Genomic DNA, 26,598 nt, shown 5'->3' on the forward strand with positions numbered 1-26,598 from the left:
GGAAGGGGGGAGATGTCAAAGGTTACGCTTCCAGTTACAAGAGGAACAGGTTCTGGGGATGCAATGTACCACATGGCGATTATAATCAGTAACACTGTATTACATACTTAAAGTTGCTAAGAGAGTGGATCTTAAATCTACTCTTCAATCTAATCTCAGTACAAAAAACAAAAGGTGACGTGTGACGTGATGGGGCGCCCTGCAGGTGGTCGAGAAGCCATGGGGGTCATCATTTTGCAACCTGTATGGGTATCAAATCAGCACACGGTCCACCTCAAGCTTCTATCATGTTCTATGTCAATTCCATTTCTACAAAGTTGGAGCATTTCTGAAATAAAAAAGTTTTTATTTAAAAAAGGACTGTGACATTTAAGGAGCGCACGTTGGTGGAGTGAAATGTTGGCGGATCCCAGCGAGGAGGCTGCTGGCTACTCCGTGCCCGGCCTCTGGACCCTTCCATCTGCCTGTTCTGAGCCAGGAGTCAGCTATTAAACACACGCACAAAGCACTTAGAACAATCCCTGCCTCACAGCACAGCTGCATAAATGCCTGTCTTTAGTGTCACTGTTATGATTCTGTCTAGCACTTTGCAAGCCTCAGGTGAGACATCCTAGTTTTGGTAAAACATCAGCGCATCCTCCTGGGACAAACATCTTAGAGTGCTGAACATTAGACAGAAAAAGAAACCCAAGTTTTCTTCCAGATGTTTAAGGAGGAGAATGTAAAGATGCCTTGGTAAGTTCCTGAAATGTCCCCCCACTAACCTCCCTCCTTGGGCCACGGACTGGATGGATGCACGGCCTCCCCGTGCCCCACACTCCCTTGCTGTGTGCCGCTGCTTTTAGAAACTACATTCGGTGGCTACCCACTTCCTCCTGCAGTCCCCAAGCTGGTGCTTCCCTTAGACACCGCTTCCGGCCCTCTAGCTTCACGTGGCCCATGCTGGGACCCACCCCATGAACAAGGTGAGTCATCACGTTCTCTCCCCTCCAGATCCCCGGTCCAGCCCCAAGACAGCCATCCACCCAGATCCCTGCTACCTTGCAGTTAAGGCGGACTTCCAGGATGAAACGTAAGAGAAAAGAATATTCCAGCTTCACTGCAAACATGTGACCACCCATGACACTGAGAGATGGGCAGGTGCAGAGCGTGGGCTGAGGGAAACCTGGCTGAGAGAAGGAAACCGTCCCCAGTGAATCCTGGTAAGCGTGGGGTTGCCCTGAAAGGGGCACACTTCGATCAATGACTTTCATACATGCAGCTAAGTTAGCTCTGGGGGTTCAAGGCCACCCTCTGAGGTCTGAAAAGGGGAGGGCTAGGACGTTGTCACCAGCTAAGTGCGGATGCCAGGGTCACAGGAACGCAAGGAAATGTTGCCGACGGACGACACAGGATCCCCATCGTTAGCCAGCAGCCAACTCACTATGTCTTTTGAGTATATCCAGTTCCTAATAGAGAATATAGTGGCGGAGCACGGTATAAAGGGAAACAACTCCCAAGTACCAGTGTGCAACTCTGTCACTAAGCCAAAGAACAATTAATTACTTGTTGGGAAGACTCAAGCGAGACACATCTCCAGCTCGCGACTGCTTAATCAATGCTCCTGCTCTTTATCGGAGAGAAAGCGTTAATTTCCTCCTGAACACTCCTCTCCCACCCAAAGCCCCCCATGCACATGCGTGTGCACACGTACCCCCATCCTCTCCCCACGCCCCGCCCTGCACTCATTCACACACAGTGCTTTCTGCTCAGTCAGCTCTGTCTTCCAAGAAGAAAGGGTGTTAAAACACCCTATGCGTCATTTTTTGGTGACAACTTCCTAAACTCGGAGTGCTTGGCCTCTGCATGCTTAATCTCCCCGGTGCACGTCGGACTTCTCTGAATTAGATGCACACGAAGACTGCAGCGGCAAGTCTCTGGCCATACAGCGCTCACGTTGGTAGAGTCCCTCTGCGTTTGATAGGCAAGAACCTGGTAAGCTTTTGCAACCTTGTGCTCAAAACCTATTTAAGTCAATTTCTTAAATTTAAGAAAGCGTGTGAACACGGCATTAAATATGAATGGTGCCCCACATACACACCCATCTCCCCTCTCCTAGTGACTGGAAAGAGATCAGTGCTTTTATGAAATTCAAAGGACTGGTAAAGAAGATTTTTAATAATACAGCTGAGCCTTCTGTGAATATTTTATTAAGTCCTTGTACACCCTGGTTCACTAGTAAAAATAACGAGCGAGAATATTGGCATATTTTATCTTCCATTATTATTGGAGGAGATTAAGAAAAAAAAGTTCGGGGGGTGCCTGGGTGGCTCCGTGGGTTAAGCCTCTGCCTTCAGCTCAGGTCATGATCTCAGGGTCCTCAGATCGAGCGCAGCATCGGGCTCTCTGCTCAGCGGGGAGCCTGCTTCCCCCCGCCTCTTTGCCTGCCTCTCTGCCTACTTGTGATCTCTCTCAAATAAATAAATAAAATCTTTAAAAAATAGTCTCGGGATTTGTCCCTTTTCCCTCCCTCCCTCTCTCTCTCTCTTTCATATTTGTTTTCACTGGAAGGCCTTGGTCATTGTCAACCCCTTTTGAAAAATTGAGATTTCATTTTATGGGAAATAATTTGGGAGTGCCCCTTCTTCCACAGTGGAAAAAAAAATATCCTTGCATCCTGGGGCTTATAATTGAAGGGGGAGTACTCAATTTTTGCCCTAGGTAGGTGCACACATTACCATGGGACCTGGGCGGGGGGCACTCTCTAGATTTTTCTCCCAGTTATACCCACAGGCACTATAAGGACTTTAGGTCTATCTAGACAGACAAGAGGAAAGGTCCCCCAGAGCCTAGAGGAAAACCAGGAAGAAATAGGACGATGCTCATTCACTCAAAAACCACCTCACATCCCATAAACCTGACCTCCAGTCCTCTTGGAGAGACAAAATTGGGTTGACCTAGTGCATTTTTTTTTTTTCTAAATCGGAAACTCTATAAATGCTCCATATCCTGGGCTCTGCCCCAGCCGTAGCAGTGGAGAAAGATGGGATATCACTCTAGGGGGGTTCACACTGTAAAAGAGGGAATTGGGTTATGCCCCTTTCCCTCCAAAATCTTAGCATTTTGTGAGCCCACCAGCTGGCTTGGGGACCTTTGGTTTTGCAGGAGTGGTCATGTTACTGGCTGGATGTGGTGGAACTGGTGGGGGGCTGAACTGTGAGCAGGGGAGGGAGCCAGGGAAAGTCACATAATAGACACAGCACAACTCTAGACTCTAGATGGCGGCCCCTCACTGATCATGTCTCCTTCGGTACTTCCTCGGTGCTGGGTGACTGTAGACTTATACCTCATTTCATCCTCACTACAGTCCTGCAAGGTAGGCACAGGTGGCAGTGACTACTGATTCTTCCAACTCCATCTCCCCTTCCTTCGTACTCCTGGAACCCCAGGAACACGTCTATGTCTACAGTTGGGGAACTGTATGAGTTGGCTATTGCTGCGTAACAAATAAGTCCAAAACTTAGCACCGAAAACTACATTTTGTGTCTGTGGGTCAGTTCTGTGGGCTTTCTAGATCAGGTAGCTCAAGAAGTTGCAGTCAAGGTGTCTACCAGGGCTGTAATCATCTAAAGGTCTGACCAGGAGGATGTTCTTCCAAGCTCACTCATGAGACTGGTGGATTGAAGGCCTCTGGACCCTGCAACCTGTTGGCCAGAAGCATTGGTTCCTTGCGACGTGGGCCTCTCCGTAGGACAGCTCACATGGCAGCTGGATTTCCTCAGAGCAAGAGAGGGCATCCAAGGCAGAAGCCACCATCTTATTGTAACCTAATCTCAGAAGTGACCTCCCATCCCTTTGGCCAGAGTCTACTGATGAGTAGGAAGTTACAAGGTCTAGCTCACACCCAAAGGAAGAGGATCATACAAGGGAGTGAACGCCAGGAGGCAGGGATGATTGGGGCCATTTTTATTTATATTTTAATTTATTTAGTTAGTTAGGAGGCTCCACACCCACTGTGGAGCCCAACACAGGACTTGAGCCCACCACCCTGAGATCAAGACCTGAGCTGAGATCAGGAGTCTGACATTTAACCAACTGAGCCCCCCAGGAGACCAGAAAGTGGAAGTTTTATGGTGGACTTCTGGGGTGGCTTCTAAAAAGGTGAGTCAAGATGTATTTCCTCAGGGCGCCTGGGTGGCTCAGTGGGTTAAGCTGCTGCCTTCGGCTCAGGTCATGATCCCAGGTCCTGGGTTCAAGCCCCACATTGGGCTTTCTGCTCAGCAGGGAGCCTGCTTCCTCCTCTCTCTCTGCCTGCCTCTCTGCCTACTTGTGATTTCTCTCTGTCAAATAAATAAATAAAATCTTTAAAAAAAAAAAAAGATGTATTTCCTCTTTCTTGCAGACTGGAATGTAATGGCTGGAGCTCTGGCAGCCACCTTAGACCATAAGTTGACCTTTGGAATGGAAGCTAGCACAGAGAGACTGAAGGCGTCCAGGTCCATGATTTCACAGACCCATTCTACAAGCCTCGCCTGTCTGACTTGGATGTCTTTTTTGTTGGTTTGTTTGTTTTGTTTTTTGTATATATCCTTTTCCTCTTTTTTAAGTAGGCTCCATGCCCAGTGTGGGGCTTGAACCCATGACCCCACAATCAAGAGTCAATGGCTCTACAAACTAAGCCAGCCAGGTGCCCCTATGTCCTTATTCTTAATTAAATTTTTAAAAATCTGATTTGAATTAAAATATGCATAACAAAAAATTTCCCATCTTAGCTATTTTTCAGTGTCTGGTGTAGTGGTATTAAATACATTCACACTGTCAGGCAGCCATCACCACCATCCATCCCCAGGACTCTTCTCATCTTACAAATCTGAAACTCTGTACCCACTGCATACTAACTCCCCATTTACCCTCTCCCCAGCCCCTGGCACCCAACGTCCTTCAAATGTCTTTTACATGAGTGTTCCAAACCACAGCATTCAGACCTCCGTTGCGCACAACTGAACTGGTTTCCAACACTGAAGTATTATTATCCCCATTGTACATAGCAGAAAACTGAGGTTCATAAGCACATAGAACTTACAAGGCCCAAAGCAAGTAACTAGTGGAGGCTGGGCTTGACTTCTATTTTGTTTCATGACAAAACATGTCATTTTTCCAATGCTTCTAGAGAGGGATTGGCAGAGGGAAATCATCTGAAGTTCTTGTCCCATCTTCTAGAGAGTTTTCGCCACGTGAAGTCAAACAGAAGACAGGAGTGGTGTGTGATCACAGTCCCTTTGCTAGGTGGTAAGCAGGGATGGCTGGTTTTATGCGTCGTGTCCCCTGTCTCTCCTGTGGGGACACTCAGCAAGGAACACCATGGGCCGGGTTTGGTTGATGTTTTGGGAGATGTTCCCAATTTCAGAAAAAGCGATAGAGAAGGTCGGAAAGAGCAAGAAGTCTGACCAACAGATGGTCGGTGTCTGAAGCCCGTGCCCCAGGCTGCGGGCCCTGTGCAATAACGCTCTCTTGGCTCAGGGAAAGACAGACTCAAATGCTCAGAGGCACAAGGCCACGTCTTCTGGAGAAAATTCTCATCAGACCCCCACGAGAATCTGAGGGAAGGCTCTGGCTGACCCAGGGCATGCCCGAAGCAGGGAACTCCATTTCAAACCCCAGGACCTGCCAGACAAAGCAGCCTTCTGTCAACTCAACATCTCCACGGCCTTTTCTTGGGTAAGAATTTTCTCCTCCTTTCTTTTGCTCCCCCAGAACACTTGCCCTGTTAATGAACCTTCCTGGATGGATGGAGAAGGAGGACTTGCCATCAGACTATCAATGAGCTGTAGGTCGATGGGAGCTGCCCCAGGGGCTGAAAAGCCTTGACTTTCTCAAGCGAAGCACAGCACCTGTCTGTTTTACTCTTTGCATGGGTCCTCTGTGAGCCTGCACACCGGCAGGCTATTTTCATGGACTGTGGGGTCCTTCCTGTACTGAAATATTCCCCGTAGCAGTCAGGGCTTTCAAGGTGGCAAGGGACAGTCACATAACTCTGTGTCTGAAGGGGTAGGGAAGGTGGCTCAGTGATGGACCTCACTGGAAGGGAGGGGGTGGATCCCCGCATCAGGAGCAAATGGATCTAGGATCCCCATGACGCCGTCTATATTCACTCTCAAACTGGGCTGTCCTTCTCCACTATTGCAAATGGGTTTTCCCTGGACACAGGAAAACAGTTGCAGCCAACTCCAATCACGTTCTTCCTGCGCAGGGCCCCAGACAGGCAGGGGACTCTTCCCAGGGAGCGATTGGCCCATCTCAGCGGGGGGGGGGGGGGGGGGGGGGGGGGCGGCGGGGCACTCTAACTGGCAGGGCCAGAGTTGTGTGCCCACCTCCTATGCCCAGCTAGGAGGGAGGGGAACTGTGAAAGGTGGGTCCTACCAGAAGTATAGGACAGTTCAAAGAAATGGGTTGCTTCCAGGAAAAAAAAAAGCAACCTGTTTCTGGGTCAGTCTAACACTGCCAATCTGGGGAGGAAGGTTTGGCACGCTTGCAAAACCGAGTGCCCTTCCCACCCCGACTGGCTGCAGAAGGACCTCTCAACATGCCGCCACTCCTGAACCAGGCCGGGGACTCACTCCTCCTACCCGCCTTTGTTTGCATGGGGGATCTTTTTTTTTTTTTAGAGATTTTATTTATTTATTTGACAGACAGAGATCATAAGGAGGCAGAGAGACAGAGAGGCAGGCAGAGAGAGAGGAGGAAGCAGGCTCCCCAGGGAGCAGAGCCTGATGTGGGGCTCGATCCCACGACGCTGGGATCATGACCCGAGCAGAAGGCAGAGGCTTTAAAACCCACTGATCCCCCCCAGGTGCCCCTCTTTTTTTTTAAGAGTTTATGTATTCATTTGAGAGAGGGAGAGCATAAGCAGGGGGAAGGGCAGAGGGAGAGGGAGAAGCAAACTCCCTGCTGAGCAGGGAGCCCTCTGCGATGCGGGGCTCAATTCCAGGACCCCGGGGATCATGACCTGAGCCAAAGGCAGACACTTAATGATGGAGCCACTGTCTGTGCAGGGATCTTAACCATCAGCTATGCAGTTCCCCGGGACAGATCCTGCCATTCTCCCTGCAGGCTGCCCCTACTACAGCTGGGCTTTGTCTGTTGGCAGAGAGGGAACCCCCCCGTGCGGTCCCTACCTAAGCCTTCCAACAGCTGTCCTGTGCCCTCTGAAGAGAGAGGAGCTGCCTGTAAGCTGCTAATTCCAGATTAAATGCAACCTTTCCACTCCCTCCACTAACTCTAATACCAAGCCCCAGAGGCGCATCCACTGCTCCTGGGCACGAGGAGAAAAGGGAGGAAAGTGGAGATCCCATCCATCGCCTGTGGGCAGAAGGGGCAAGCAGGTCTGATTTGCCTGATGGATCCTGTTCTGGCTGAAGAGACATGGAGTCTACACTCATTTATGGTTTTTTCCCCCAAAACTGCTTGGGCCAATAGGTAAAGTGCCCCTCTCCAGGGAGCCCTACTCCATCGTGACCCTGCATGACTTGGTTGCTCACAGCCACCTCAGCTGGCCGGGAGTCTGGGGGCAGGGGGAGGAGGATGTTGAGGACCACCCAGACGGCGCTCAAGCTTGGCTTCCCCATGGTGATGGGCAGCTGATCGGCCCTGACTGTGGTCACTGCCATTCCCTCACTCTCCTAAGACAGTGGCCTCTCTGCCTAAGAGAGGAGCTGATGAGCGTGGAACACGGGGCCGGCGGCGGCAGGCTTCCAGGGTCAGGATGGACCTCAGGAGTCCATCCTGCCTCATTTCCTTCTTTCGTGATCAGATCCTAACCCCGAGAGGCTGTAGGCTGGTGTTTTAAAGGAGGGTCTACAGGTCTGCAGTCCTGCCTTCGATCCCTGCCAAGGTCTGCGTTTTTCCTCTAGCCTCGCTCCCTCCCCACTGCACGCTCTACCCTATTTTCTTAGCCTTGTCACCCCCCCGGGAAGGCAAAGCCCAGAATGAACACAGCGAGGAGGAGCTGGTCCTGCAGACCCAGGGGCAGATGACAGCCCCATTGGGTGTCCAGGCGCTGACTTGAAACCTTCCGTGGATGGGCCCCGCGTTGCCCCCCCCGGACCCATGTGGGACAGTGAAGCCGCAGCTCTGCCCAAGACTTCACTTTTCAATGGGGAGCTTTTCTCGCTTTCTGTCCTTGGTGCTGGGGGGCCGGAGGGAAGCAGAGGGAGAGGGGCCGAGCCTTCCCAAGTCCCCACTACGGCCCCCTTCCTCTGCGGAGGGGCCTTCGCTTCCAGAATTGAGCCATTTCTCGGCCCATCAGTCTATTTTCTGCAGCAGGGCTGGCTGCCCCGTGCCAAGGCTTCTTACCACAAATAGAGCCTCGGAAAGGGCTCGCTGGTTTCCTCTCACATTTCAGCCGGCTTCCCTTCCACGGCCCCAACAGGGACTATTTGACGTCTCTTCTGTTTTGCTGTGACTGCAGGCACCTCTCGAGGCTCTCCGCGGGGATGCCTCCAGGGCAGCCTGGCTTCTGGGCTCTGGCCTCGGGCACAGCCCACTGCCGCTCCCTGGAAGCTGGCAGGAAGCAGCCAGAGCGCCAGCATGGGTCCCAAGCTGTAGGCTCACCCCTCAGTCAGATGCTGAAGGACGAAGCACGGGTGCCTCCACTCCGTGTCCCTGTCCCCTCAGGCCCCCGCCCTCCCAAGCACCTCGGGCTCCCACCAGTCCTTGAAGAAAGGACTGGAGAGCTCGTTGCATGAAGTATCATAGAACTCAAGTGATCTACCACCGAGACACCGGTCAGGGGCTGTCTGCCGTTGAGACACTCTAGAAACCGTCCCGCAAGAGGTAGTGGGACATAAACCATCACCCCACTAACCTGCTAGGGACCGTCAACCGGGCCAGAGCGACATGTGCCCCAGACCAGTTTGCTGAGTCAAAGCACAATGCTGACCAGAAGCAGGGGAAAGCCACTTCTCGAGATACTCACTACAGAGCCTCAGAAGATTCCAGATCAAATATAAACCCAATCATCTGAAAGACTCCTTCTCTCAAGCCCTGGGGCCCTGGAGAGGCCCCAGCTTGGTCTCCGACTCACAGACTGGGTTCAAATTTTAGTTCTACCACTGACAAGCTGTGTGACTGTAGGCTGTTTCTGAAGTGCATGAAGCCTTCCTTTTCCCCTCCCAGGGGAACAAAAGGGATAATAATAATAATAATACTGCACCTGGTACATAATAAACCTCTAAGTACTAATAACAAGTGTCTACAAGAGCCAGACCCTTAACGTGAGAGTAACATTTTCCACATGGTTCAACTATGCACCGAAAGATGCAAACCAGCTAAAAGATGATTAACTTTTGACGTAAACAAGAGATGGAAGTGACCTTGCCCTGGATAAGCACCCAGCCCCCACTGATTTGGTTTATAAAGTGTGTGCATTTCCCTTGCAGTTGACACAGCTTTCCCAAGATCTGTGGCTCCCAGACCTGAGCAGGCACCGGAAATAGCCAGAGGGCCTGTTTCCAGACAGCTGGGCCCCACCCCTGGAGTTTGTGACTCAGTCGGACTGGGGTGAGGTCCAAGAATTTGCATTTCTAACAAGTTCTCAGGTGATGCAGATGCCCCTGGGAACACGGAGCTTCAAAGACCGGGGACCAGGGTAGGGCGTGTCTGGGCCCCCCCCAGGGCTTTGTAAGTGGAATGCTTGGCTGGCCCCCTAGGTGGGTGGGCGTTTTGGACACCACTGCATTGAATGTGGATGCCTTTGGTAGGATCCCCAAATGGAAATCACTTTGTCCACACGTAGGCAGAGCCTTTATGATGCTTCTGCTCCCGGATGCTGTAATCTCCCTTCCAGGAAGCTGTCCCCTGAGAAGTTGTCTAAGATACGGACAAAGTCTTATGATCACCGGTGGCTTTGAGGAAGAGGAGGTGACAGGTCTGTGTAGAAGTCTCTATTCCTGGAGCTGGGGATGGATGGAGGAGGGGTGAAAAGTGGGGATAATCTGGCCGCACCCCAGTCCCCTGACTCTGGGTGCATACAGGCCGTGCATGGATGAGACGGCCACCCCGCATCCCTTGGCATGTGTACAGCCGTCATCCTCCTTCCACGTGATGCCCATCATAAGGACATACGGCAGGGTCAAGCCTTGGCTAGGCACCCTGGGGTTTGAATTCCAGCTCTGCCATGTCAGGGCAAGTTACCCAGCTGGCCTGGACCTTGGTTCTATCTTCAGGGGAACATAAGGCACCTACCTACATGTCCAGACATCACGAAGCCCTTAGAAGAAAGGATGTTCCTCATACCCATGTCCCATTACTATTACAGAAAACCAGACTGGGGTAGGAAGAAAATTTACTTTCAAAAAGCCAGAACTGAATCCTCGAGGAGGAGCTGACTTTGAAATGGAAAGTTCTGGAGAGCAGGGCTTATGTATTTCCAAGGAGGAGACTCTTGGTTCTTCCCGTGTAAGTGAATGATGGCAGCCAGATGGGCAAAGACCTATTATCTGGGAGGGGTTGGCAGGGGTCCAGCCTGACCCACGGGAGACTGAAACTGAGCTGCCATCTTGGTCCTGGTGGGTAAGCCTGGGTCTGGGCGATCCCCCCGGGGCAGACGCTGAGCCTCACAGTGGGCTGCCTCCCCTGTGTGGTTTCTCAAGCCCGGCTGCCCATGGAAAGGCTTCCAAGTTTAAGTGGGAGGGAGCGGATGTTCAAGTGGGGGACAGCGAAGGCTCTGAGGCTCCATGAGGCGGGGGGCGCCTTAGTTCACTCCCCACCAAGAGCAGGTGCAGCTGGACCAGGCAGAATGCTAGGGTTGGTAAAACCAAAACATCCCCAAGGAACCTCCATTTCCCCCATAGACACAGCCTTTGAATGCCGACGACAGAGCCTAAGCTCTTGGGGCCACAATCATTTGTCAAGATGACTTGTAGGCACGGCGCCTCATTCCACAAATAGTGGACCACCTGCCGGGTCCGATCAGCCCTTCCTGAGTCAAAGAACAGTGCTGGGTTTCCAGATTCTTCGGGCTGAGAATAAGGGGCTCCTGTGTGTGCATGAGTCACACACACACACACAGGCCAGGTTCTTTGGCTCCAAGCTTTCTGGTCTAGTATTTCCCTGCGTTCTCACTTAAAAGAAACAGGCAGGGAGGAGGTTCAATCTTCTGTCCTCTGAAACACAATTTAAAGCACACCCCCCCAAATGGGGGGAGCTATTTCTTTTAAACCATCCCTTCTTTTTTGACAGAAATGTCTTAGCTAAACCATTTCCATCTTAAGCGCCCCTCTCAGCTTTCGGGAATGTTCTCCGCAGGCACAGCCACACTGACCAGGTCCACTGTCCAGCCGAAAGCGAAGGCGCCAAGAGTCAAGCAACAGAAGACAGACTGAACCGCTCTCATCAGGGACCAGATGACTCAGGAGGACAGGGTGGCCCACAGCCCTGGGGAAACAGGGCCTGGCCTCCATGTATCCTATTTCCCCTCCTTGACAAAATCAGACGCATCAATTTACCCCGTGAATCATTGGGGGAAAAAAAGATTTCAATTGAAGTCATGAAACTTAAGTCGTGAGATTAAAAAAAAAAAAAAAAAATCATCCGAAAAGATGGCAGTATTTTTAACACTCACTAGTTTCCAGGGTCAGGAGAGAGTGGCCCGGCCTCAGCAGGAACCAAGGGTCAGGGCATGTTCCCTTCCGCATCAAGGGAAGGGCACACGCAGAAAGGATGGGCCCCTCTCTGTGCTGCTGTTTGGCCAGAGTTAAGAGCTCCCTTTAAAAGTACACACACTGGGGGACACCTGGGTGGCTCAGTTGGTTAAGCCCCTGCCTTCAGCTCAGGTCATGATCCCAGGGTCCTGGGATCGAGTCCCACATCAGGCTCCTCATCCAGCAGGGAGCCTGCTTCTCTCTCTGTCTCTGCCTGCCACTCAGCCTGCTTGTGCTCTTTCTATGACAAATAAATAAAATCTTAAAAAACAAAACAAAACAAAAACACACAAAAAAAGTACACACACTGGGAAGCCTGAGTGGCTCAGTCAGGTAAGTGTCTGACATCTGCTCAGGTCATGATCTCGGGGTCCCGGGATCGAGCCCCGTGCTGGGCTCAGTGGAGAGGCTGCTTGAGGATTCTCTCTCCCCTCTGCTCCCCACCCCCACTCTCCCTAAAATAAATAAGTAAATCTTAAAAAATAAAAATAGAACAATAAAAGCACACACCCTAAGACCCACCCTTGCTATTAGGTCAACAGATTTTTGCGCAAGTCACCAAAGCAATCCAGTTGGAAAGGTCTTCACAAATGGTTCTGGAGTAATGGATATCCACGTGGATTAAAGGGACTTCAACTTCCACCTCACGCCTTATAAGCAAAAATTAGCTCAACGTAGATCACAGACTGACTCATGAGCCCCGGAAGTCTAACGCTTCTACACGAAACACCAAAGATACCCTGGGATAATGTGGGAGTTTCTTAGAAAGGACAGAAATACGGCACGGCATCCCTATGGACGGGTCCCAAGAAGGAAGGGGAAAAATGCACAAAATAGATTCGTTAAAACTAAAATTCACAGGATGCCTGGGTGGCTCAGTCGGTTTAGGGTCTGCTTTTGGCTCAGGTCATGATCCCAGGGCCCTGGGATTGAGCCCCCTGTTGATGTGGGGGGGGGGGAGTCCCTGCTCAGTGGGGAATCTACTTATCCCTCTGCCTGCTGTTCCCTCTGCTCATGTTTTCTGACAAATAAATACAATCTTAAAAAAAAAAAAAAAACAACTAAAATTCTGCCCTGTGAAAAATACTGTTAAGAAAATAAACAAGTTTCCGGGAGGTTGGATCCTGAATGTTTTCTCAACACCAAAAAAAAAAAAAAAAAAAAAAAGTGATCCTGTGATGTGATGATCCTATTGGCTATCACTCTGGTGGTTATTCTGTTACAGTATATGAGTGTATCAGGTTAACACACTGTATGTGTTAAACTTCCATCATGCTATATAGCAACTGTATCTCAGTGAAGCCTAGAAGGAAAAGAAAAAAATGCAGGTCACAGTGGGACTAAACATTTGCAAAGTCATTGTCAGACAAAGGTGTCTGAAAATATAATGAACATCCACAACTTAATAACAGAGACACAACCCAATAAAATGCAGGAAGGAGAAATGAACAGGTAATTCACAGAAGCATACGTACAAATGGCCAATGAGCACATCATCATCCATCATCACAGAAATGCAAAGGGAAACTGCAGTGCGATACAGTGTACACCCACCAGGAGGGCTACAGACCTAAGACACCACTACTGGAACTCTCCTGTGTTGCTGGCGAGAGTGGAAACCATATGACCACTTGAGAAAGAGACCTGGGAGTTTCTAGCATGTCCCCAGCAGGTTTATTCACAGTAGCCCCATACTGGGAGCAGCCCAAGTATCCACCAGCTGGGAGAATGGATAAACAGACTGTGGTTTATGCAGACGGGGACACCAAAAAAAAAAAGAGAATTTCTGACACACACAAGCATGACTGAGTCTCAAAAACATCGTGCTGAGAGAAAGAGGCCTCACCAGAGAGCATGCACCTCATGATTCTATTTCCATGAAGTTCTAGAACAGGTCAGACTCATGAAGTGATAAACATGCATGATGGCTGCTCCTGGGGGGTGGCAGTGGGGTTGGGGTTGACTGCAAAGAGGCAGAAGAGAATATTCTGGGGGGTGATGGTTTTGTTCTGTATCTTGATAGTTCAGTTGCATTTGTCAGAACTTCTTAATTGGTACACTTAAGATTTAAGCATTTCACTATACATTTTATCGCCATGGAGCGCCATTGATAAATACATACTAAACTCCGGCTAACAGCACGCACGCTGAAGTAGGTGGTAAGGGAGGGCGCCCATGTTTACGACTCCTTTAGAAATACATCACAAGGGCGCCTGGGTGGTTCAGTGGGTTAAAGCCTCTGCCTTTGGCTCAGGTCATAATCCCAGGGTCTGGGATGGAGCCCCGCATGGGGCTCTCTGTTCAGCAGGGAGCCTGCTTCACTTCCTCTCTCTCTGCCTGCCTCTCTACCTACTTGTGACCTTTGTCTGTCAAATAAATAAATAAAATCTTAAACAAAAAAAAGAAAAAGAAATACATCACAAGCTAGGCTGAATTGACGGATGGAGAGACGGCTAGTTAAGTAATGGTACAAATACGCAAAATGGGGGCTATGCAATTGGGGGTGGGCTGGTAAATGGGTGTTCACTGTTCGCTGAACAACCCTTACAACTTCTCTGCATGTTTGAAACTTTTCACAATAAAATATTGGGGGGTGGTGGTGAATATGAAGTGATAAGAAAGGACAGAGCATAGCACCCAGTCTCCACACCAGCTCTGAATCAGAGGACCACAATATGATTTGCAGGGAAACAATGAGGTCCCCACTTCCAAGGCCGCCTCCAGGTTTGGCTCAGTGTGTAAGGAACCTGCAGTCACAGCCCCATCCTCAACATAAGCCCCTGGGCAGCCCCATCCTCAACATAAGCCCCTGGGCCTCCGTAGCAAAAAGCCGAAGCCCATCCTAGGGTTTTATGCCCAAAGAGGCATCCAGAAAGCCTGTGTGTGTGTGTGTGTGTGTGTGTGTGTGTGTGTGTGTGTGTGTGGAGTGGATTGACGGCCAACCCACTTCAACCGTTTTGAGTCATTTCATCCAGCTGCGAAGAAAATAGGGGTGTGGATGCGGATGAGGGGTCCCCCAGGTAATCAATTCTAAACCCAATCCCATGTGACTACGCCTGTATTCAGCTCCAGGTGACGGAAGATACAAATGGGGTTTCAGATCAAGAGCGTGATCTTCCACTGTAACTGTGATTTACCGGGCACTTGTGTGTGCATTTCACGAGATCTCATTTGGTCCCTGCACCCTCCTGCGGGGCAGGTTTACCATCCTGGTTTCGTGACTGAGGTCATGGAGGCTCGGAGAACATGCGTAATGTGTCTGAGAAGCCCCAGCTGGAGCTGGGATGCCAAGAAGCCTCTTTTCCAGAAAGCCCTCTTTCCCCTCCCTCTCCCCTCCCTGGACCAGGAGACACAGGTACAGCCTGTATGTGTCTAAGACGCTTTTTTTTATTTTTTAAAGAATTTATTTATTTATCTGACAGAGATCACAAGTAGGCAGAGAGAGAGGCAGAGAGAGAGGAGGAAGCAGGCTTCCTGCTGAGCAGAGAGCCGGATGTGGGGCTCAATCCCAGGAGCCCGAGATCCAGTCCTGAGCCGAAGGCAGAGGCTTTAACCCACTGAACTACCCAGGCGCCCCTAAGATGCTTTCTGACCAGGGAGAATTGGGCTTTGGGGGACAAGGTGGAATTTCATTCCCTGAGGGCAAGAGGCTCTCCCACAGCAACCCTGCACCGTGCAGAAGGTGGTGGACCACCAGAGACTCTTGTGTTTCCACGCCCATTACAGTCCGCAGCGTGCTTTCCCTCTTGCTCGAGGTGTTGGGGTGTCGGACACCAGCTGTTTCTACCGGTAGGTTTCAGTGACTCAGCACCAGACCAGCAGTGCCCTGCAACCCTTGGCCTCCGTCGGTCTCCACCTCCCTGAGCACCACCCCACGGAGTCTCGAGCAGGGACAGCTCAGGAAGGGGTGGGAGCTCGTTCCCGAAGGGTTTGGCTTTGCAACTCTGCCACAGACTGCTAGGTCAGGGGGAGGAGGGGAAGTGTTCAGAGGCTCGAAACTGGGAAAAGTGAGTGTCTCACTCATCTTAATATGCAAGCCGCCATGGATCCCAAAGGGCTCCATTCCATCCACCATGACGGGGATACAGACCCTCCTACGCGGTCATTTTCCACGGGGCTCAACCCCAGCCCCCGGCAGCTGACTCATTCATGAAGGTATAGGGTCAGAGGTTAAAAAAAAGGAAGAAAGGAAAATTCATGAACATCAGGCTTTGTGACTTACCAGCGCTTTTTAGGGGTGATCTTTCGAGAGAAACATATCCATGTAAAGATCAAATTCGTCATTCACTTACAAAAACAAGAAAAAGAAAAAAAAAACAGAATCCTACGAAAATTCCTTTAATTTTCATCTTTCGGAAATACATGTTTCATTTTTTATTTCCATGATACAAAAAAATGTTCAGTATCTAACAATGATCTCTATAAAGCAGACCTACTGACAACAGATCCGTGAAATTCTGTCGCTGTTGGGATCGGTGTCAACAGAGGAAGGGCTGGTACGCATCTTCTGTGGTTTCAAGCACACGCACACGCACACGTGCCACTTCACCCCCAGACACACACACACACAGAGGATGAGCAGGCTGAGATGCAGGGAAGGGAGCGCAGCACTACACGTAAAAACAGAAGATAACTTTTTGTACTCATACAGTCCACGGTGAGAAACTCACATCTTGGGGAAAAGGACTCTAAATAAATACGGCCCGAAGGCCAAAGGCAGAGGTGATGCTCCCCTACAGGTGGACAGCGGGAGACTTGTTTCCTTCTGGAAACAGTGGCTTGAGTGCTCCGTATTTTCCGGCAGATGCAGGGGGAAGCCGGCAGACGCGAGTGGGCTCTCCATCCATCGGGAGACGAGACGAGCCGCCGGCCAGGGAGGCCCCTGCATCCAAAGAGAGCCCCGTGGAGCGGGGAGGACTTCAACCCCAAACTCATGACCACAGCGCCCGAGAATGTCGGCGTTTTGCCTGGTTCACAGCCGGCGTTTCCTGCCCGGTGAATTCTGAAACACGCGAACGTTCGCGGCGGGAAGGGCTTCACGCAAGCGACAAAGGATCGACGGGTGAAAGTGCACATTCCTGACAGCCTACGACCGCGCTGAGAGGCAGCAGACACTTTACATTAAAAGGGAAGAGAAGAGACACGGCCACAAAAATAAAAACTGGGTTTGTTTGTTTTCTAGGACGCATACTTGGTTTCCAACCCCTCCCATACCACGTTTTATTAAATTAAATACAGTATGGCTTCCGAATGTGCTGGCTGGTTTCGCCTCAGCCACGGCCCCAGCAGTGTGTTTCCCTCCGGCCTCGGTTACCACGTGTCGGGGACTTCGAAGAGCTTGGCCGGGCTGTTGGGGATGTTTCCTGGGGGCGGGAGGTGGACAAAACAAAACGCGGTGAGCACGGAGAGGACGGCACCCAGGGGACCAAGCGACCAGCGCGGAGCAGAGTGCCACGGCCGAGGGCCAGGCCGGGCAGAGCACGCCCACAGACGGACTCTGCCCACGGGCGGCAGCGCCCAGCGGGCCCCACGGAAATGTCCCACGAGGGATGTCCCCACGATGTCTCCCTGCTTGGATGCCTCCGTTTACTTCCGGGGGTTAATATGTGGATGTGCTCCTATGTCTCAGGCAGCGGGGGGGAATATCCTGTACTGTCCCCTAGCTACCACACTGGGCACCCAGTTCACTTTTTTTTTTTTTTTTTTAAATTAAGAAAGCTCTATGCCCAACGTGGGTCTTGAACTCATGACCCCAAGATCAAGAGTCACATGCTCCACTGACTGAGCCAGCCATGTGTCCCTCGGTTGGTTTAATCCTCATAAAAGCCCAGCGCAGTTTGGGGCACCTAAAGGAGTACAGTCGGTTAAGCGTCCAACTCTTAGTTTCTGCTCAAGTTGTGATCTCAGGGTCATGATATTGAGTCCCATATCGGGCTCCGTGCTCAGCACAGTCTGCCTCAGATTCTCTCTTCCTGTCCCCTGCCCCTCCCGCTTGTGTGTGCATGCGCTCTCTCTCTCTCAAATTAATAAATTAATTAAAAGAAAAAAACCCAGCATAGTGGTATCACTATCTGCATTTTACAGATGCAAGAACAGGCTCAGAGAGGCCAGATACAGTGACCAGTGTCACACAGCCAGCGCGAGGCTGAGGGGGAACGGGATCCTTCCACCGCATCCGGAGCCCTGCTGCATCCCGGGGCTCCAGGTTTCTCTGTGCTGGGTGCTCTGTACCAGCACCCAGAAGAGAAACCCAAGGGGCTGGTGGTTTTTTCAGAGAAGCTGACCAGTGGGGGGGTTCAGAACCCCCCCAAAGGGGCCCAAGAAGAAGCATGCAGCCGTTTCAGAGTTCAGCAACACCGGCTAAGTGTTGACGGGTCTCTTCGGTGACGAACAGTTTCACCCGGAAGCTGGAAGCCCTTCTGCTCCGTTCACGCCGCTCCCCGTGTCAGCAGCGGCACAGTTGGGTCAGGGCCTGGACCAGCCGTGTCCGGAGCTGAGCACAGCGGAATTAAGTCAGGGAAGAGAGTGGCCACGATGGAAGGCGTGACAGCCCAGGCGCTCCTGCACGGGTGGCGACGTGCGTTACTTTTTACTTAAGCAGGGTTGGCCGGGAAAATCGGCAAAGCTAACCCCAGCTGCTCACACTCCAAGATTCCAAAAGGGGGAGAGGGCTTGGCTGCTGCCTAAAATGGTAACTTTTAAAACTGGAAGAGGTGCAAGGTTCTGCAGAGTAGGAAATCACTCAGCCCAGAGTGGCCGCCGCAATGGCAGGAATGTCTAAAGATAACTGGGTCTGAACACACAAAATAACACAGGATTTCAGCCAACATGAGAATTCCTAAGGGTGATCATGGACTGAGATGAAGTCCAGAAGGAGAGGACGAGGAGAATGGGGAAGGGACACTTGGGAGGCTTCTGTCCCACGTCATACAGCTTTGTTGGCACTCCCCGCAAAGACTGAGATGGCTCCTGGGAAATGAAGAGGGACACAAGATGCTCCCACGTGACAGACTCCCAGGATCCAGTTAGGTTATTAAAGAACAAAACACTCAGACACTCCCCTCCGCAGAGCAAGTAAATCCTGCAGATGGGCCGGGAAGAGACATCACAGGCCTGACCTTTTCAATCACACACATTCATACAGTACCTGATTGCTGGGAGGAGGTGGGGGGAGAAACACCCATAAGGGCATTTTTATAATCTTCATATCAGAGAAACATACAGCAGCCAATTAGCTGTTTTATAGGATTTGTTTTGCCTTTTTTTTTTTTTTTTAAAGATTTATTTATTTATTTGAGAGGAAGAGAGAAAGAGAGCATGACTGGAGGGGGAATTAGGGCAGAGGCAGAAGCAGACTCCCCGCTGAGCACAGATGTAGGGCTCGATCCCAGGACCCCGGGATCATGACCTGAGCCAAAGGCAGATGCCCAACCAACTGAGCCACCCAGGTGCCCCACCAATAGCCACTTTTTTTTTTTTTAAAGATTTTATTTATTTATTTGACAGAGAGAAATCACAAGTAGACAGAGAGGCAGGCAGAGAGAGAGGAGGAAGCAGGCTCCCCGCCGAGCGGAAAGCCGGATGTGGGGCTCGAACCCAGGACCTGGGATCATGACCTGAGCCGAAGGCAGCGGCTTAACCCACTGAGCCACCCAGGCGCCCCACCAATAGCCATTTTAAAAGTAACAGCCATAATGCTGAGTGTGGGGAAGTGAAACAGATTCAAACTAGCTGTGAGGGAACTCAAACGAACAAAAAAGCTAAACGGCTGAGAGCAAGTGCACTGTCATACTTATGGCAGCACCTACTGTCCACTGGATGGGACAGTGTGCGGGCAGTGGCGGCACTCCAGCAGACACAGGAAGGGACTCGGTGAAGAGCAGGTGAGAAATAGCGGAATGTGCAGAAGCTTTGGATAAGCAAGCCAGGCTCTGCCATTTGACTGGCTGTATGGCTTTGAACAACGTTCCCTGGCTCATCTCTCAGCGGCGCCAAGTACTACTTCCTGTTGCACATGCCTGTGGTGGTATGGCTGAGTCCCTGGCACACAGAAAGTTTGTTGTGGATGTCAGGTCCCTTCCTGTTAGCAGTAAGGTGGCCCAACACTGAACACGGTTGTTCTCCAGGAAGCTGACAGCCTGTTATCAAGATGATCCTGGTTTTCATTACCTAAATTGTGCAGCTGCTGAGCAACAATGTGTCCAGAGGAACCAGAATGTTAAGAACCATCTAAAGGAGACCCAGACCAGAGGAAGCTGGAGGTCACTGCTGGTGTTCTTTCTAGCACTTTCCAGAAAGGGAGTCCTGTAGACTGAAGGGTCAGTCTCAAAGCTGGTGGATAAGGAGCTAGGTCAGTGTTCTAGGGAGCTTGAGGGAAAAGAATTATTCTGGAACAATTTTTCTTTTTAAACAAATATTTGAGGACGTCTCCTTCCTGTCAGGATGGATCTCAATGCGTACTTTGGACCATATGTGAAAATTATCTCAAAATGGACTGCACATCTCACTGTAAAATCTAAAACTTCTAGAAGAAAACACAGGAGAAAATCTCTGTAAATCTGGAGTCAAGCAAAGATTTCTTAGATGTGATGCAAAGCCATAATCTGAAAGATGATAAATTGGATTTCAGTAAAATTTTAAACTTCTACTATTTCAAAGTTACTATTAAGAAAGTGAAAGGAAGGGACGCCTGGGTGGCTCAGTGGGTTAGGCCGCTGCCTTCGGCTCGGGTCATGATCCCGGGGTCCTGGGATCAAGTCCCGCATCAGGCTCCTTGCTCAGCGGGGGGCCTGCTTCTCTCTCTGTCTCTGCCTGCTTGTGTGCGCTCTCTCTCTCTTCCTCTCTGACAAATAAATAAATAAATAAATAGATAAATAAATAAATATTTTATTTTAAAAAAAAAAAGAAAGTGAAAAGAAAAGCAGAGTCTGGAAGAATGTGCAAAACACCCAAAAGGACTTGTATCCAGAGTATGCAAAGAACTCTCAAAACTCACGGAGAAGAAAACAAACAACCCCATGAAAAAAATGGGCAAAAGATTCAAAAAGACATTCCGCCAAAGAAGAGATTTGGATGGGAAATAATCACACAAAGGATGCTTAGCGTCATTAGTCATTAGGGAAACTCAAGTCAAAGCCCTATGAGACACCACTACAGGCCCAATGGAATGGCTAAAAGGGACCACTGGTACCAACACTGGTAAAGGTGCAGAGCCACCGGAAGCCTTGCCGGCCAACGGCGAGAATGCACCACAGCGTGGCCATCCTTGAAAACACTGAGCCCGCTTCTTAGAAGGGGAAACATGCACTTGCCATGTGACCCAGCAATTCCACTCTTTGGTATTTACCCCAAAGAAACAAAAACTTAGTTCCTACAAAAACCTGTTAGCAAATGCTTACAGCAGCTTGATTCTTAGTTGCTAAAAAGTGGTAACAACCTAAATGCCAACCGGCAAAATGGATAAAAAGGGATACATCCATAAAACAGAACACTACTCAGCAGTAAGAAGGAACTGGTACTGAAATAGCAAAACGAATTCTCAAATGTATGAAGAAAGAAGCACATCAGTGGTTGCCAGGACCTAGGGGGAGGGAGGAGGGATGGGGTATGAGAGAATCTTCTGGAATGATACAAATATTCTCTCTCTTGATCATAATGATGGTTATATGGCTGTACACATTTGCAAAAACTCATCAAACTGGGCACCCAAAAGCGACGACCTCCTGTAAGTAAACTGTATCTTTTTTTTTTTTAAGTAAACTGTATCTTAATAAAGCTGACCCTGCAAAGATACTAGGAATGTTGCTTGAAGAGCCAACAAAATTTTACTATAAAATATTATGCTGATCATAAAAATCTGACCAGGAGTTTTTTTAACCAACTGAGCCACCCAGGCACCCAGGAGTTTTTTTAAATGGAGAAAGAACAGGATACCAAACTGATTAAGAAGTATGATGTCCATGATGTATAAAAATGACAAGGAGACTAAAAACACTTGTTAATGGATTATCAGCCAACCGCGGGGTTTGATTTTCTTCTGTTTTTCTGCATTTTATAGATTTTCAAAGTGAGCATGTTATCTTTATTAACAAAATGACAAAAAAAAAGTAAAAAGTGGTCAACGCGAAAGGTGACTGTTTGGGCTTCTTTACCTTTCTTCTGTCCAGAGCTGAAAGGGAGAGATTCTGTGAGGGAAGACATTTCTGCCCTCAGGTGAATCCAGAACAGCATCTCAAACACTGGAAATCTGCCACTGTATCATTTTCTGGAGTGGAAATCTGTAGTGAGAAAGATCCTGGGGGAGCTACACAGACGTATTTAACGGGGAGATGCTCCAGAGGGCCTGGTGAAGAGGCGGTTTCCCACACCAAGGCGGCAGAGCTTCCCGGGGTGGAGGGCTGCCGGGGGAACAAGGACTGAGCAGCAGACTGGCCCACCACACAGTAGAGGCCACACGGAGGCTGTCAGCCACATTTTAATTGAGGGCTTCGAAAGTTCTTTGGCTACACTTCCTGAGCCCGGATGGTCGGCAACTGCAGACCGCTGCTCAGGTCCTAAATTTTCATACTGTAACCTTAAGGATGGAAGCTTGAAAAGTTCAACGGATTACTCAAGACTCCAATGGTACTCCTGGTTCTTGGCAAACATTTTAAGCTCTGCTGTGTTGTGTTTTCAGTGTAAGGAGGAAAAGACTTGTAGCAGCCTCTCTAAGACATGACACAAAAAATCACCAGGAACCGTAGGCATCTTGGGCACTTTTCTGCCAAAGCTAACAGGGAATGAGAGAACTCTGGCTACTGGACCGTCTGATGGTATTTTGAGATTGGGCAGTCTGGTCAGCAATAGGACACTGAAACACAATTCACTCATCAGCAAGAACGAGCATGCTATGGACGTCCATCCAATAAACCCTGCCTGGGGAACATCTCCTAGGGGTACTTCAGTGCAGCCCGAATGGCACACAGAACTCTGGTTCTTTACCTATGAGCTGAGAACGTACCTTGAATTCCCCCAAAGAAAAGCAGATAGCGCCCACCAATTTAGCTAATCCTACTAAATAGAAAAGCAATGGTCTCATGTTCTATGTTTGTAGCCTGGACACTGGACAGAAACAACACTTAGGAGAAAAATATTTGCTAAGTACATAATATGTACGTAGTAAACTCCGAAAGAGAACGGTCACTTGGGTCCCATGACTTCATCACGAGCAAGTCCAAGTTGGCAACTGTTTGCTGCTCTTGACCGGCTGCCAGAAATGCCATCTTAATGTAAAGAGTCCTCCACTTCTGCTAAAGTTTGGATCAATTTCACATACTGCACAGTGGTACAATGTGGGGATTCTAGATCAGACCGCCCTCCCCGGTGCCCCCAGTACCAGTTATACTGGACTTTGCAAGTCTGAATTCTTTGGACCTGTTTCCTCTCCAGAAACTGGAAATACTGGTATCTATTCTTGACCCGGTTTTTACAAGGAATAGACAGTAAAGGAGGCTCCTGGCACAATGCCTGTTAGAGGATATAAACTCAAGGAACAGTCATTCCTTTTGCAACTTAAGTCACTCTGCTAGCTGCGAAGGGGTCTAGGACTGAGCTCTTAATGCATCTTCGATATTAAAATGTATAACTAAGACAGATGACACTGTTATGTGTGGGATTTACTGAGCACCAACTGTCCCTGGACTGCTACAATACACAATATTCTACGGTCCTACTTTTTGCGACTTCCTCCTGGGAAAACAGGAACCTCCCTCCCAGGTCAAACAGTGCCTTTTATATTTCTCATGCCTCCGCCGACCCAACACACCTTCGTGAATCACCTGCGGCCCTGTCAAGAGACTCTGGCCAGGAGGAGAGCTCAGACAGGACGCCTGAGAACCTGTCTCTGCAGGTCAGACTTTCCCACGCCTTACCAAACTGTCCCACCCCGTTGCTGCCAACACCCCAACTGGGGCATCACAGCTCCTGGCACCCTCTGAACCCTTGAGTGCTTAATACAGACCCTACATAGGTACAGACCTTTGTATTATCACTCACTACAGGACCTTATGACAGTCCACGAGCAGTCAAAACTGGTCAACGCCACAGGCTCAGAGCCCGGTTACCTCACCCGACAACCTGCCAGGAATATTAGCGCTAAATGCTTACAATAATACAGCCAAGAAGGACCTGTGAAACTTCTAGCTTTGCACTGCTGCAAGGCCTCACCCGGTGAATGATGCTCCAGGAGCCCCATCTGCTCAATTCTCTGATTCAATTAAAAGCTGTCAAGATGTTTCTCTCTTTCTCTTTTAGCGGGACTGACAAAGAAGTACAAAATCTATCATTTTTTTTTTCTTTTTTAGCTCAAATCTTGAGGCCGTGACAGCTTTACTGTCAATGGGAGGAAAATAAAAACCTATTTTAATGACAGTATTATACATTCAAAACCCCAAATAACTCACAGAAAGTTTTCACTTAGAATGAGGAAAGTTATAAAAGGAGCTAATCTATTCAGGTAGTCTATTATTAGGTATTTTAATGTTAATACCTGTAAGATTATGCTGAGATAGAGGAGGGGGGAAATACCTGTCATCTTGGACCTGAGCTCTAACAGATAAGCTGAAAAATTCAGAAGAGACTGAGATAGGAAGGGAAGGAAGACAAGAGAGGACCCCACCCCCTAGTACACTAGCTGGGAACTCTGAAAGTCATGCCGACATTGAGCGTGAAGGCTGGCTGAGCAGACGCTGCCGTGGTGGTAAGAAGGTTATCACAGGTGAAGACTAAGGGTGTTACAGAATAAAACCTTCTCCGGAGCTCCATTTAGAGAACGGAAGGGAGGCAAGTCAAGGAGAACACTGGGATTCAAGGAGGCAGCAGAATGAAACAGTCCCGGCTTCAAGCAAGAAGTTTGAGTTTTCAGTTAAAGTTAAGCCTCAGCGTGATGTATAAAAGCATATGCAATATTTTTGCTGCCTTTTTGGTTTCACTAGTATCAATGAGATTCAGAAAACTCCCTGCCGTCAGATCAGGCCACATGTAAAAGGAAGAATTAATTTGAAACATAGTGAATTCTTAGCTTGGGTATGAATCAAGTTCTGTGGCTTTCCTACACCTTCCTTTGATCTGACTGCTGGTTCTGCTCGCTGGGGAGACCAGCATGATGCGAGATAAAGGAGAGGGGCCCTCCAGGCTGGGTCAGCAGCCCTCTTATCCCCAGCAGACAGGCAGTGGTGGAACCATGCAGGAGAACACCTGCTCTCTTGCAGGACAGACTGAAGGACTCTGTGACCTTGGGCAAGTCACGTTACCCTTCAGGCCTGCAATCTCTTAACTGTGAAACAGACCTTGAGGACCACCTCAGAACTTTAAAGGAAAGAATTTCCACCCAGTGTGAAATGCCGCCCCAGGCCCTGAGCAAGGAGCAGTCAGCGAAGGCTGTACTTGTTGTCCCTGAGACAGCTGTGGGACTCAGTAGGTGACCACCGGATCTCCCAAGCAGGGAACTGGCCTGGCTGACCAGCGAGACCCTCCCTCATGTCGCAGTCCAGCAGTATAGAGGGCCTGCACACGGGGGGCTGAGTTCGGTCATGGGCCATCTCCCCCATGGCATCTGGGTGATGGAGAGAGTGTGGGATTTGGCCTCGGGCAGGTCCAGACTTACCTTCTGGTGCTAGCTATATGAACCTACGCGTGTTTCTAAACATCTCTGAGCCGGACACCTGCATGCCTAAGACAGGATGGTAATCCCCTACGTCAGGGCTTTTGTGAGAAGGGAAGGCTCCCAATACAGTTCTCTGCACATACTAGGCTCTCAACACGGGGTAGCTTCTGGTTTCCTTTGCTCCTTATGTAATTCTGCGTATGAGAGAGAAATCCAGGCTGCCTGGCAAAGTTTTGCTGGGAACGGTGAAAACGCTGCCACTGAAAATAACATGTGTAGGAAGAGGGCTCTGTGCAAATTTAAATGCACATTTAAGATACTAAGGCTACTTACACACATCAGCAAAACCTCTAAACCATGGAGGAAAGGGAGAGCATTACCAAAACGGAGTAACCATCTTTAACTGAGAAGGCCCCTTCCAACCCCTCCTCTATCAAGAGACAGGGCTTTTTAGGGATTCCTTAAATTAAATGGATCCTAAAAAGCATCTGGTCCCGTGGAAAACTACGGCAGTCCCCCTCATCTGCGGGGGACACAGTCCAAAACACGCAGTGTGTGTCTGAAACGTCCGGTAGTACCAGCCCCCACAGACTCCATGTTATTTCCTGTCCATCCACAGCTGTGACAAGGCTGAATTTATAAATGGGGCACAGTAAGAGATTGACAAGAGCTAATAACCAGAGAGAACAATGACAACAAATGTACTGTCATAAAAGTCGTGTGAACTGGTTTCTCTCAAAAAATCTTACTGTCCTGGACTCACCCTTCTTCTTGTGCTGATGTGAGATGATAAAGTGTCCTTGTGAGAAGACAAGGCATGGTGATCTAGCCTTAGGCTACCAGTGACCTTCTGGTGATACGTATGACAGAAGGATCCCCTGCTTTCAGAGTGCGGTTGACTCTGGGAAACCGTGGATAAGGGGGTTGGTGGGGGGGGGATTACTGGACATGGGCTTTGCCACCAACTGAAGCCCCGCCATCATTTCTCCCCCCAAACTATGAGTTTCTAGAGCATTAAAGAGTACACAACTCCAGAACTCTACTGAGATCTTCTACAAACCTGCTGGTGAAAGGTCCTTCTTCATTCTTTTTAATTTCTTGGCCTTTTTCCTTCCCTCGGAGACGGGTTCTGCACAGGACTCCGTCTGGTCGAGCTCGGCGTCAGAAATCTCCCCTGATACTCTGGCCTCCAAGTCAGCTTCTGCTGGGCTAGGACTCAGACTTCTCTTTTCTACTGTGCCAGTGGCTGTAAGACTGAAACACACACAGTGGAATGAC

General features: G+C 49.6%; 1 protein-coding gene across 1 annotated transcript in view; it reads right to left on the bottom strand.

Moving 5' to 3' along the window:
• Positions 1-16,000: 16,000 nt before the first annotated feature.
• PARN (poly(A)-specific ribonuclease) overlaps positions 16,001-26,598 on the bottom strand; it is a 160,488-nt gene continuing 149,890 nt past the window's right edge. The window contains exons 23-24 of the mRNA XM_047713580.1: positions 26,381-26,574; positions 16,001-17,041 (exon numbers count right to left, since the gene is read on the bottom strand). Coding sequence (XP_047569536.1) covers positions 16,989-17,041; positions 26,381-26,574 — 247 coding nt within the window. The 3' untranslated portion in view covers positions 16,001-16,988. The remainder of the gene's footprint in view (positions 17,042-26,380; positions 26,575-26,598) is intronic.

This window comes from Lutra lutra, chromosome 18 (assembly GCF_902655055.1).
Source record: "Lutra lutra chromosome 18, mLutLut1.2, whole genome shotgun sequence".
Taxonomy (NCBI): Eukaryota; Metazoa; Chordata; class Mammalia; order Carnivora; family Mustelidae; genus Lutra; species Lutra lutra.